The sequence below is a fragment of the Etheostoma spectabile genome, chromosome 6 (assembly GCF_008692095.1).
Source record: "Etheostoma spectabile isolate EspeVRDwgs_2016 chromosome 6, UIUC_Espe_1.0, whole genome shotgun sequence".
NCBI lineage: Eukaryota > Metazoa > Chordata > Actinopteri > Perciformes > Percidae > Etheostoma > Etheostoma spectabile.
This window is the reverse complement of record NC_045738.1, coordinates 14,998,368-15,011,630: the sequence shown is the minus strand read 5'-3', so window position 1 is coordinate 15,011,630 and position 13,263 is coordinate 14,998,368. Positions and strand designations below refer to the sequence as shown.

Genomic DNA, 13,263 nt, shown 5'->3' with positions numbered 1-13,263 from the left:
CGCAGTTTGAGCCCGGAGGAAAACATTATCATTTAAAGAGAAGTGGGAGAGCAAGACAACCTAAACCACATATCATAGTGAAAGAATACTCCACCAAATGAGCATTGCGCCCATTCACCATACTTGGACTTACAATCGACAGTTTAGATGCAGCAGAACCAAAGATATTTTTAATTACAGACATCCTCCGTCCAGAGGTTTGGGCGTATTATCCTAGTAGTAGTCTAGTTTTACCAGACCTTCCTCCACTGCGCTGCAAAGGAGGGTCTGGCTAGTCCACACAGCATTCTGGAATGGGAGAAAAAAAACGGAAGGTAACAGACATCCGGCTTAACTCTGGGGGAACTCCCAACGGCAATGGAGCAATCCAGTAAGTGGAACATTACACAGACTATGCTTGTGGTGGCTAATGTAGTATTGCAACCCGTTCTCCCTCTGAAATTGTAAAAAAAAGGACGTTTGGGCAGTGGTTGGCAGCGTCAGATACAACGTAAAACGCGCCCTTCAGCGTGTGTGTAGAACGCACCAGGGAGAGCAGCAGCTACACGACGTTTGAAGATTACATGGCACTAAGAGCGACCAACCGTCCCGTTCTTCTCTTCCTAAATCCAACCATCCAATTCTTGTTTTCCTAAACCCAGCCGTCCCATTCTTCTGGTCCTAAACCCAGCCGTCCCATTCTTCTTTCCTAAACCCAGCCGTCCCATTCTTCTTTTCCTAAACCCAGCCGTCCCATTCTTCTTTTCCTAAACCCAGCCGTCCTATTCTTCTTTCCTAAACCCAGCCATCCCATTCTTCTTTTCCTAAACCCAGCCTTCCCATTCTTCTTTTCCTAAACCCAGCCGTCCTATTCTTCTTTCCTAAACCCAGCCATCCCTTCTTCTTTTCCTAAACCAGCCTTCCCATTCTTTCGGTCCTAAACCCAGCCGTCCATTCTTCTTTCCAAACCCACCGTCACCTTCTTCTTTCCTAAACCCAGCAGTCCTTCTCTTTCCTAAACCCAGCCGTCCCATTCTTCTTTTCCTAAACCCAGCCGTCCTATTCTTCTTTCCTAAACCCAGCCATCCCATTCTTCTTTTCCTAAACCCAGCCTTCCCATTCTTCTTTTCCTAAACCCAGCCGTCCTATTCTTCTTTCCTAAACCCAGCCATCCCATTCTTTCTTTCTAAACCCAGCCTCCCATTCTTCTTTTCCTAAACCCAGCCGTCCTATCTTCTTTCCTAAACCCAGCCATCCCTTCTTCTTTTCCTAACCCAGCCGGCCCCTTCTTCGTTTGCCAAAAAAAAAAAATAAACCCAGCCGTCCCATTCTTCTTTTCCTAAACCCAGCCGTCCCATTCTTCTTTTCCTAAACCCAACCGTCTCATTCTTGTCCCCCGTGTCATGGAAACGTTAGCCCGAAACCTAACTGCGTCAAAAGTGACGCCAATAGTCCCGACCAAGCCCGTTTGATAAAATGCGTTTTGATATGATGCTACAGGAGACTTTTAGCGTCAAAAACAACAACAAAGGCCCCTGACGAAGCGTCCGTATTTTACGTGATGGGAGTTTGAAAGTGTTGAGCTTCTAGCCTGAAGGAGAGATGAGGAGCAAGCTACAGAGGTCTGGTAAGCTTGCTTCTTTCTAACTTCACAGCCCTAGATTTCTTTCATTTTCAAACATGTAGTCTTCAACTCCAACTGACGCTGACTCAAGTGACATCAGAGCTCATCATCAGCTCCCTCTGGAGCCTCAATAGGCTATAAATCTTTTTTTTTCACATATACCCTCCCATGACCTGTAAACCGACTTTGATTTGAAAAATCGGTAGAGTTCCACTTTAACATTGCAGTTAAGAGATTGAACTGCACAATTCTGCACACATATATTTCAAGTGAAAAAAAACACCTTAAGCTGTATTTGACATTTCTACATTATGATAACTCTTGGTAATTTAATAATGATTGCCTACAGCATGCTGTCAGCATGTCGATTTCGTGCAGCCACTAGATTACACAGAGGGACAATATGTGGATCACTGTCTGACCCTAAGAATGCCATGACCACATGGCCATAATTGTGAAAATATCCCTTTGCCTTGATCTAAGATGATGGAAATTATACCCTACGGCCACCAGTGTCTGCAGGCGCTAAAGTATACTTATTAAGCATGATGTGATCTGGCATCAGTTAAAGCAGTTATATTTGCAATGGCCGAGAGGACATGGGGGTAAAAAGGTTTGCAGCAAAAGAGAGAGCTACGAGACTAAGGTGAATATTATGTAGATGCTTCAGCTCCATGACAGAAGTGACTGTTAACCCAGCGAATCCTCAAATAACCACCTCTGCCACAGGGTGCTTATAAAACCGTCAAAATGTTTTGCATCTGTCCCTGCTTAGTGCTGACAGACATGATGTAAGAACTCGTCATCTTTTTCAGAGCTTCTACCAGGTGGGGTCATGACACTATCTGATTTGTTTTTACAAGTTTCATCCCTGACTCCTGCTGGGTCATCATCAACCAGAAGCTGACAGCTCTGGATCCTGCGGCTAGCCTCTACTGAGAAGCCATGTTGATACAGTACAGCCAGGATCAGCTTCTGTTCCCGATTCAATATGCGTCGTGGTAACCCGCATACATGTAAAGATTGAAGGTCCCCTTTAGCCTGATGTTACCTGGTTGTGTTGTGTGTATCTGAATAAATTTGGGGAAAAAAAGTGATTCAGTATCCTCCAAAATATTTTTTAATATTAGTCACTTTTTCCACATGAAACAAAAGACAAAAAGACCTTGTTTTTAAATCCATTGGAAATAGTAAATTAAAAAAATGGCTGTAGGTTCAAATGCTGCCTGGCTTTGTTTTGTTTTACCATGTGTGGTTTGTGGTAGAAGACATAGTACACACTCTATGCAGATAAAGGCAGAAAATAGAAACTTCAAAGTGTTGGGGTCAGGGTGAGCTCGTAGACTTTTACCATCTGAAATTGTGTAATTGCACAGTTTAGACTTCTGTCACTGAGACTGCACTTTCTTTAGCTTCAGGAATATGAAAGAAAGCCTTGCAAAAGCAAAAGCAAATACACTTTAGCCTGCAGGCTTGGTTCTAGGGTTCAATAAAACTCTTTTAGCCTGCTGTTGGATGGATATAAAGCTTTTAACATGCAGCTCCTTTTTCTTCAGGCTGGGGATTTTTTTTTAGTAGAGTACCATTTATTTTTGATCAAATCTGAATTTCTGGCTTCAGGAGTATGGTGCTGAGTGGCCTTGACTACAGCATTGACCCAGGGCTTCTGGTTCATGTGGCTTTTAAGCACATGTTCTATTCTGCCATGAGTAGTCACAGCATGATATGCCAGGCATGTGTTTAACTCTGTCCTCCTGAGTAATTTCACTCCTATCCGCTAACCACAGCACCATGCCTCCTATTATTTTCTCTAAGGGTTTGATGCCATTTGTAATCATGCGTTAAAAATCTGGCATCAAAACCTTCTTACTAGATCTGAAGGAGGGTGTGTAGGTTATGTATTTATGTGTTCCAACTTTACTGAGGTTACCACCTGTTTCTGTATGGAGAGTAATTTACAAATTGGTTTGTAAATGAATGTTCTGTTGCAAATGATTGTGCAAAAAGATGTGTAAAAGTGCAGCAGTAATTCTACTCATGAATAGATGGAAAGTAAAGAGGAAACATCTCTGAAATAGTTGCTCTGCATCCTTATTAGAGAGTAAGGAAGAGACCTTTGACCGTTATTTATTATGAAAGACTTTTGGCCTTTATTTATTATGAGACAATTATCTACAGTATATCTTGAGTAAGAAACACCAACACAATAGACAAGCGTAACAACACACACAATACCATAATAAAAAGACAAGAGAAAAAGGGACAATATCAGTAGCGCCATCAGAATAACTAACTAGAACAAACTGCTGCGGATCAGGCAGACATTAGATTAGATAATACTTTATTCATCCCACAGTGGGAAAAATAAAGGCATTAGTAATACATTTACGATTTGAGTTTATGAACTATTACCATCTAACAGTTCAGTAGGCTCAGCTCAGCTTATTTGTGGGTCAGCAAAATGGCTAACCTAGCCTGACTAAACAAAAGTGTTAAAATATCAGTTGTCATTTGTTGAGTACACAGAGACGGCAACAAAAGTTTAAAGACTTGGGCGCCCGGGTGGATCAGTTAGTGGAGCGTGCGCCCATGTGTAGAGGTTTATTCGTCGACGCGGGGGCCCTGGTTTGGATCCAACCTGTGGCAATTTTCTGCATTTCTACCCCCTCTCATATCCAGCCTGTGCTGATTAAAGGCAGAAATGTCCCCAAAAAATAATCTTTAAAAAAAACAAAAAAAGTTCAAAGACGTTACTTTAACTAATCCACTCTAACAAAGTGGCCTGTTGAAAACTTTCATACAACATCCAAATTATAAGCCAGTTTTGCGTATATAAATAAATATATATATTTGTTGTTGTTGTTGTTGTTGTACAACAAGGCCGTGCACAAAGGAAATGGATGTACTACTCACAGCTAAATAAAATGGAATATTTAGTAGGTGTTACTATACTCATACCATTAACAATGGTTCTGTTATGTTTAAGTTTTCCGGTGAACCATGGTGGTGTGATAGTGAGCCAGCATGCAAAGCAGGACCCGGTAACTGTCACGGCTCAAAGAATAGAAAGATCCAAATGCAGAGATAACCAGGCAGGAGTGATCAGCTTGAGGATTTAATCACCAACAAAACATATACAAACAAAAGTCCTGGATAAAGCAGGCAAATACTATGGATGTAGTGGATGTGGTTCAAAATGTCATCTGTGAATACTGGAAATTGTAATAAGACAGGGCTTAAACACAAAAAATAAAATCAGGAACACAAATAAAATCATTAAAGAGACATTTTGCTTTGACTTGCAGTAGCATTCTGCAGCCTCTAAAGGTTGACTGCTGTATATAGTATTGTCTACTAATGGCAAAGACAATATACTATAAAGATCCTTTTTGTGTCCGAGACAAATTTCCTTTGGCAAAACAAAGTGTAAGTTATCTTATTTTATCAATACATATTGTAAACAGCTGCTATTTACAATTAAGGGGCATTCTGTGTTTCCCCAGATCACCATGCAGTACAGTAGTGTCCCGGTAACTGTGTGTCCCAGGCCCAACAGCAATAGGAGGCTGTAAAACATGAAACACCTTATAGTCATTAAAAGTGATAAAGACATAGACAGAAATGACTAACAACATAGACAGTTTGTCGCCTGAACTCTGACTAGGTCTATGTTTAAATGAATGTGTGTTGCGCAGAACACTGTTATCAACACTGACCATACCTAGTCAATGCTGCAGCCCGGATCATTCTGAGAGACTAGACATTATCTAATCCATATTTGTTTAGCAGTTTTGCCTCAGAACAATTAGTGTCTTTAGTAATGTTTTCACTGGCCAATCTCTTCTATAAAAGTGAGAAAAAGCCAAAATCTGAGCACAAAACTATAATCAACCCATGTGTCTCTTCTTTTTTGGTCTTTCCTACCTAATTGTTGATGACTCTAGGCAGTTTAGAATACATAGGTGGAAACACTTCTCAACAGTTACTACTGTCATTTTATGTTTTCGGTTGTCTGGATTATAAATGGGGTAAAGGAAAAGTGTGCAAAAACTGATCTTTACACCAGAGATGCAACTAACAATTATTTTAATTATCAAATGTATTATCTTTTAGTCTATAAAATGTCCAAATAAAAAGTAAAACTGTTAAAATGCTTATCCCAGACAGTCTAAAAATCAAAGGTATTCCATTTACGTTCATACATGACAAATAAAAGCAGCAAATCCTTAGATTTGAGAAGCTGAAACCAGGAAATGTTTGGCATTTTTGCATGAAAAAGGACTTAATTTTCTTTAGATTGACAAATCGCTTAATATAATACCTATGCAGTTCTACTTTATACACTTATGCCTACTTTGGGCTGCCCTTGTGCTGGCTCTCTGGGTAAACATTACTGGTTTGATAAGTCTGTTGGGCACTTCAACACAAGCAACTCTTGTAAAACAGCTTTTACGCGTCATACCCGATGAGAGTCGAGTCAGACCGGCTCTGGTTGAGTGCAGATGTTAGTTGCGAAGAAAAAAGAAACAGAACGCTCGGAAAGCATTGTCATAGGAACAGAGAACGAGGAAAGGGCAGATTGACCAAGTGAGGAGTCCGACACAAGTACACAGGAGCTGGCAAATATCTAATGCGAAGCTGTAGGGAGAGCTCAATTGAAAAAACCTGCGAGCAAAAAGCGAGAAAACAAACAGCGAAGAAATGGTCCAAACTGCGTAGCGCCCCTTTAGGTCAATTATTTTGTTATATGAGGATTTATGTGTGACTAATCTGGGAGGTGTGCTTGGAAATTCATTAGAAGCCTATGTTGAGACATAAGTTTGAACATATAATGTAAGTAGTTTTCAAAGGCCACTCCAATGGCTACGCCTACACACCAGAAACAAAAACCAAACAGTGTGCTGATAAGGCTCACTTCCATGGTTATCTATGATCTGGCTATCTGAGGGCTGGATAATAGTCATTATAATGACACTTCTGTAAATGGCTGCAACAGTCATACAGTCAACCAGCACGTTTTCAGCAGAGCAGTCCCACCAACTGAAACAATCAGGGTGGTGTAGTGACTTGTGATGTTTAAGTTTTGATGACAGCGAGCATCTACAGACTTCAGGTTGTGTTTTCTTGAGAAAGAAATACTATGCTTTCTGGGCTGTAATTAACCCTGACCTTTGACCTCCCTGTATAACATGGATAGCAACATTTCTATGAGAGTGGAACAGTATCAGATTACTGCTTTTATTAGTACTTAGATTACACAGACAAAGCATGTCCCATTCATGAACAGTCGTCTAACGGAGGGATTTGTCTCAGTAGTTATGGAGATGCTATTGTTTTTCTTACCCATGAGACCATTGATATAGCCTATTATAGCACACCTAAACCTCCATTCCTATAGGTGTCACTATAGTCGGACATCCCCCCTACCCTCCCCTTCCCTGCCACGCTACTCCTCCTCCTACCCTTCCCCAAACCTCCGCGAAAGGGTGTGTGTTTTGAAGGTTGTATGAAGCGAAACACCATCGCAGACAGGAGCAGTCGCCACTTGGTTTGACAGCACGGGACAAGTGTCGGAAGCCGGTGCTGAGAGCAGCACGCCGCAAGTCTTCCCCCTGTCCACCCTGTGGGCTCAGCCCCCAACCAAGGTCTTGTCCTCCTGCGAACACGATGGCAATGACGCATACACGGACATTAATATCAAAAAGTTGAACTACAAAGTGCACGGGAAAAAATGCAATGTTGCAGCAGTGTGGCTTCTCTTCAAGGTCAGTATCTCAGCACCGCCGCCTCACGGACGTGTACCTTGGGCAATCAGAGGGAAGAAGAGGCGTGGAAGGGGATGCCGATGTGCCTCCAGCATCAACAATGACATCTTTCACCGCGGAGGACATTGATAGCGTCTGACACAGAAACTTGTTAAACACCGCTGTAAAAAAAAAGAAAACCCCGAATAGGCTAGGTTTGCTCTTTACATTCGTCTCAGCTGTTGTAAAAAGAAACTGTGTCCAGCATCTTGGCGTTTACTGCTTTTTTCAAACGGCCTGTGGCGGTGCGGCTGTTTACCTGGCTACAAGCAACAACTCTGAAGTCAAGCTAGCTAACGGTCGGTAACTGGCAGAATTAATGTTTGGTTCGGTTTTAGCTAGTTGACCCGACTGTTAAAGTAATTTAGAATGTTCGAGGGTTGAAGAGTTACGTTGACGTAACTAACTTCCTTGAACTTGCTTGGTTTTCAAGCGGACTTCTACCAATTCATTTCTTTTCAAATTACATTGCCTTTTTTTTGTTTAACAACATGCCTTCGAGGACAGGTTCACACAGTCCGACTGGTATCGGTAAGAGTATACCAGAGCGGGGACTGCTCCTTCTGATGGTTTTGGTGCTACTGGAGGGCTCCGTGCTTCCTCTCGGAGCTGCCAGCTCTCCGGATATCAGCCACCAGAAAAATGTGGACAACCACAAAGTGGAGGACGAAAAGTATAACCACACTAAAAAGGCATTCCCTGTGCTCGACCTCGACTACCATCACATACAGACTCCCTTTGAAATCTCACTATGGGTGCTGCTGGCCTCGGTAATGAAATTGGGTGAGTATCATGTGAACTTTACGCATGTTATTTAGCCTTTCCAGGAAGTGCTAGCTAAGGGTTAGGTTATAGTTGGCTAAAAGGTGTAGTCATTGCAGGTTACTTGGTACATGTGTAGCTAGCTAGTTTTTCAGATGTAGTTAGTAGCATATTGAAACATAAAGGTATTGTCTTTTTTACCAGACTGCTCTTTGAATCAGAATTACATTATTGAAGAGAGGAATGGGCTCAGATAACTCCAGCAGCGATAGCATAGCTTATTCAACTGACATGTAAATTATTTGGTTCAGGTTACAAGCCTGTTACAACACATGCACATATAGCTATTGATGGGCTCACAAAAATTGACAGAAACATCAAACCCCTCAATTTACCTTTGCTGGATAATCTCTGACCACCAACCCCTGCCGTCTGTATTCTGCATACTGAGTAAAGATTTCACTGACAAAACAAATTGGGCCAGAATAGCTCAATTGTGATGGTGACTCAGAGGGAAAATCAATATTGCCGGCCATGCAGACTACTCATCAGATCTGTCAGCCTCATGTGGAGAGGGTATTTTGCTTGTCCTGTCCTTCTTGATACAGTGATGACTAAGTAGGATGTTGTACAGCAACTATTTGGCAAGTTTTCAACACAGGGGAACCTCCTGCTACTACGTTGTTGTGTGCCAAAGCCTCCCAAAGTGCCAAAGTGTACTTTTATGATTGTTCCCAATCCCAGCTGTGACACACTGAAATACTTCTGTCCAGCTCCTCACTTTCCATCGTCATCTTGTGTCTTCTGTGCTCCAACCCATATATTCCTCTTCCTTTCTCCACCCATGGTGCTCCATTTTCTTTCCTTTTTATATACTGTCCTGCTTCTCCCTCTATTATTAATGTTTTCTTGGGTTGTGCTTTTCAAAAAACACTGCATTGTCCCCTGCTATCATTTTCCAAAAGCCAGCAGCTTGTTAGTTGCCTGCAACGTCAGGGGCTTGACTGAGCAGAACCCTGTAGCCAGGGAGGATACTACCTGCCTCACTGTCTGGGCAAGAAGCCCAGTGTTTCTGCGGAGAGGACAGGCAGCGAGGGACCACCTGGCTTGGGTGGTTCTCTGTTAAGAGCAGCTCAAGGGCATGGAATGAAAATGAGAGATGAGGATAAGTAGAGAGAGTGAAATGCATGATGGAAGTGCAGGTAGCAAAATGGAGGCTGAAAAGAAATGAGCCAGGATAAGTGTGTGCACTGACAGCAGCAGACATTGGTGACCTTAAGCCTCTGATTATCCCTGGATAGCTGAATGGGCTGTGAGTAATTCAATGTGGCTGCTACACTGCTCCGCCTTGGCGTGTCTGATTTACATTCATGGACCTTATATCTTACAAGCCTAAAAGCACACCCACAATCTATTTACCTCTCAAGCAACCCTGTCAGTGGGCATGGTGCCTTCCTTCTTTACTTTTTTTGGCTTTTCTTGAATTGATTATACCCAGCGCAAAAACTAGTTATACAAATTTAAACTCAGGGGATATAATTTCACGGAGAATATGCTCTAACATTGTTAAAGTAAGCCTAGGTGGCAAGGTCCTTATTTTTATGAAACATCCTCTGTTATGGCTCCTGTAATGTGCCACAGACCTGTGTCTTGCATAAATAACCGTTTTTTATCAACTTTCGAAAATGTAGTTGTGTTATAAACAAGAATGAGTTGTTAATATTTTAGTAGGTTGTAATGCCTTTCAAGCTCCGACTTTCAGATTAACGCTTTTGTTTGATCAGATCTGATAATATTCACTAGTAATACATGAGTGGTCAGCGGGACACAACCTTCTGTAATTACTGGTGGCTGTGAACCTGCTTGGTTCCAGTGTTCCCCTCCCTCCAGCGAAACTCCCTGTAACATGTTCAAGTTCAGTTAGTCTCACCTTCTATTTATAATTCACAACTGGTCTATTGATTTAAAGAGAAGGTGTGTGTGTGTTACTTGGCACTTGAAAGGGATATGGATCTTTTCAACATGAATGAGAAATATGAAAACATGTTTGGTGGCTAGAACCTTACTTTATGGAGAGTGTGTTGCAGATAATGATTGACATTCATTAAACAATTCAGACAATGCTATACTTTAAGTTATTTAATAGTCATATTCCTAGCAGTGCTGCAGTTTTATTACCGCTGTTTACAAGGTTGTTTTTGCAGTGAAAATAAATAATTGGACTCCAGCTTTGTTTGTTGAGAGTTGTAATGTTTGAAATTACAGGAACAGCACAACATGATAATTGCAATTGCACTGCATCCGTCTAGAAGTGAAATTCAAGCATTCCTCTGTGAGGAAATACAGTTTTGTTTTTAACAGTCAGGTGTTATTTTGTGTTTTTGTTGTTTATTTAGACAGCAGGAAGTGGTAACTGGGACAGCGTGTGTACACACAGGTCCAGGGGTCCGTTTCAGAAAGCACCTTTAGTGAAAACTCTGAGTTTGTAAACCCTGAAATGAGGGAAACTCTGGGTTTTCTGTTTCAGAAAGGGAGGTTAATCAAACCCGAGCGAGGGAAGGGGTCACTCCAGCCTGTTTCAGAAAGAGATGCAACTTAACCTCAGTTACTATGGTAACTGTTAACCTAACCTGGTTGGGAGCTGAGGCCTGTACTACGAATCAAGATCAACATGTCCTGGATTTCTTGCAGTTATCCATCTTCACTAACCCTAACAACCGCGGTCCTGCATAATCTATGTCACAACGGTGGTTAACAACTAGTTCAATCAATCCTGGGTTTTCCAGTCTAGAGACGTGCGCGTTCACATAAAAGAGTCTGTGTTTGCACAGCATGACCAATTGCAAACATCCACCCGAGCCACATATTTTACATAAGATCAAACTATAATTCTACATAAATATGAAGAACACAGACACGGTTTTACAGGCAAAACGCAATACAGGATGTGCGCATTGGCAACACACGGCTCAACAAACTGACAATGATACGTAATTCCCGCCACTGATAATCTATATCTTTTATAAAGATATGCATCGGGGAATATTAACGAGGTTGTCGGTCTCTAAATGTTTTAACGTTTAAGAGTGCATCTCTCTCTCCGCGCACTAAGCTTTTTCTTTTTTTACTCATCAAGCTCCACCCATTCAGTCTCTGGCTCCCCGGTATTTTCTAAGAACTGTGAGGCCATTATCAATCGAGTACTGGGGTCAATAGGCACTGCTTTTACAGGGGTTGATCTCTAATCTCCAACATAACCTGCTCCCGACCAGGTCAGGTGTTCAGCATAAGTTACCACAGTGATTGAACCCGGTAACAAGTGATCCACCGTTGTGACACAGAAAACTCTGGGTTGAATTTGAAGTTAACTCATTAAAAGAAAATCTTGCTTCATAGTGCAGGCCTTTGGTTTTCTTCAATAAACCTCAAGTTTTTTTCTCAGTCTCCTCCCTCTGACATAGCGGTCCTTCATTTCCTCAATCATTCATTCAGTCTGAACCAGGCACATTTTAGCCATCCATCCAGTTTGCGTTTAGTTGGACCATTATTTGATTTTCAACAGGACAATGAACCCCATACACACCTCGAGGCTTTGTAAGGGCTATTTGACCAAGAAGGAGAGTGATGGAGTGCTACGCCTCCACAGTCACCAGACCTGAACCCAATCGAGATGTTTTGGGGTGAGCTGGACCGCAGAGTGAAGGGAAAAGGGCCAACAAGTGCTAAGCATCTCTGGGAACTTCTTCAAGACTGTTGGGAAACCATTTCAGGGGACTACCTCTTGAAGCTCATCAAGAGAATGCCAAGAGTGTGCAAAGATGTAATCAGAAGAAAGGGTGGCTACTTTGTAGAAACTAGAATATAAGACATATTTTCAGTTATTTCACAGTTTTTTGTTAAGTAGCCTACATAATTCTATATGTGTTCATTCATAGTTTTGATGCCTTTAGTGAGAACCAAAAATGTAAATAGTCATAAAATTAAGGCAATGTATTGAATTAGAAGGTGTAACTAAACTTTGGCCTGTTGTGTGTGTGTGTGTGTGTGTGTGTGTGTGTGTTGTGTTTGTGTGTGTTGTGTGTGTGTGTGTGTGTGTGTGTGTGTGTGTGTGTGTGTGTGTGTGGTTGTGTGTGTGTGTGTGTGTGTGTGTGTTGTTGTGTTTGTGTGTTTTAATTTCCAGATAACTTCCTATTTGAGCGGTATTGTTCAGCAGGCATAGATCACCCATCACAGTGAAACATTGCTGTAACCTGGTTTTACCCAGAAATAATGATAAAAGTCAGTTGTTGTTGTTTTTGAAGAGTTGTTGGATTAGTTTGCTCATTCCCTTGGCTGTTTATGACTCTTACACCTGAGGACCTTCAAAGCTATACGTTAGTTTTTTTAACCTTGTGATTACCAGACAAGACTGTAATCTTAAATCTAGTTTTGCAGTTTGTTGTTGAATTTGTAAACTTTACAGTAGTTTAATTTTCTAAGATCCAATATGTCTATAAATTAGCGCTGTTTTAGGAATGCAGCCTGTAACTGTTTAGATCGTTTGTTTGCAGAGTAAACGGTTCACAAAGGGACCTGCCCATTTTTTAAAGGATTGCAGTAAACAATTGATGATCACCTTTTTAGGAGACATTATCTGTAATGCTGGGTTGACCCATAGACCACCTGTATAATCATTCTTGAGTTTAACCTTTTGAATGTTTATGTTTAAATAATATATTTGTTGTTGTTGTTGTTGAGTCCAAAGTTACAGGATTTGTCAAAACCTTTACGAGATATGGTTCATAATATTATCCTTACTGATAAAGCCTGTGTGGGAAAGATGTCAGGTAAATCATTAGAAACCATCCTAAAGCTTGCGTAAATATGTCACAGGCTTACACATCTTATCTTGTTTGTGTTATTTAGGTTATGGCTTGACGCAGTTACGTTTATATTAAACATTTACATGCCCCTAATCTTAGAAATACCCTAGATGTCTTTGCCTCATATTTAATATGATTTCTCCATTTATTGTCAATATTCAAGATATTTAAGTAGATAGCCTTAAAGCGCCCATATTATGCTCATTTTCAGGTTCATAATTGTATTTTGAGG

At 41.2% G+C, this 13,263-nt stretch overlaps 1 protein-coding gene and 1 long non-coding RNA gene across 4 annotated transcripts in view; both read left to right on the top strand.

The window, feature by feature from the left end:
- Nucleotides 1–585: 585 nt before the first annotated feature.
- On the top strand, nucleotides 586–1,487 carry LOC116690492 (uncharacterized). 2 transcript variants are annotated; one of them, XR_004332266.1, is made up of 3 exons: nucleotides 586–844; nucleotides 980–1,121; nucleotides 1,300–1,487. It is a non-coding gene; the product is annotated as an uncharacterized LOC116690492 (long non-coding RNA). The 2 variants fall into 2 exon arrangements; XR_004332267.1 differs by having other exon boundaries at nucleotides 1,005–1,121; nucleotides 1,300–1,486.
- Nucleotides 1,488–7,079: 5,592 nt separating this feature from the next.
- Nucleotides 7,080–13,263, top strand: part of slc9a1a (solute carrier family 9 member A1a) — a 32,169-nt gene continuing 25,985 nt past the window's right edge. Inside the window, exon 1 of one of the 2 annotated variants that reach the window (XM_032517427.1) lies at nucleotides 7,080–8,190. In XM_032517427.1, the coding sequence (XP_032373318.1) occupies nucleotides 7,899–8,190 (292 nt within the window). In that variant the 5' untranslated portion in view covers nucleotides 7,080–7,898. The remainder of the gene's footprint in view (nucleotides 8,191–13,263) is intronic. The other variant, XM_032517429.1, reaches the window with a different exon arrangement.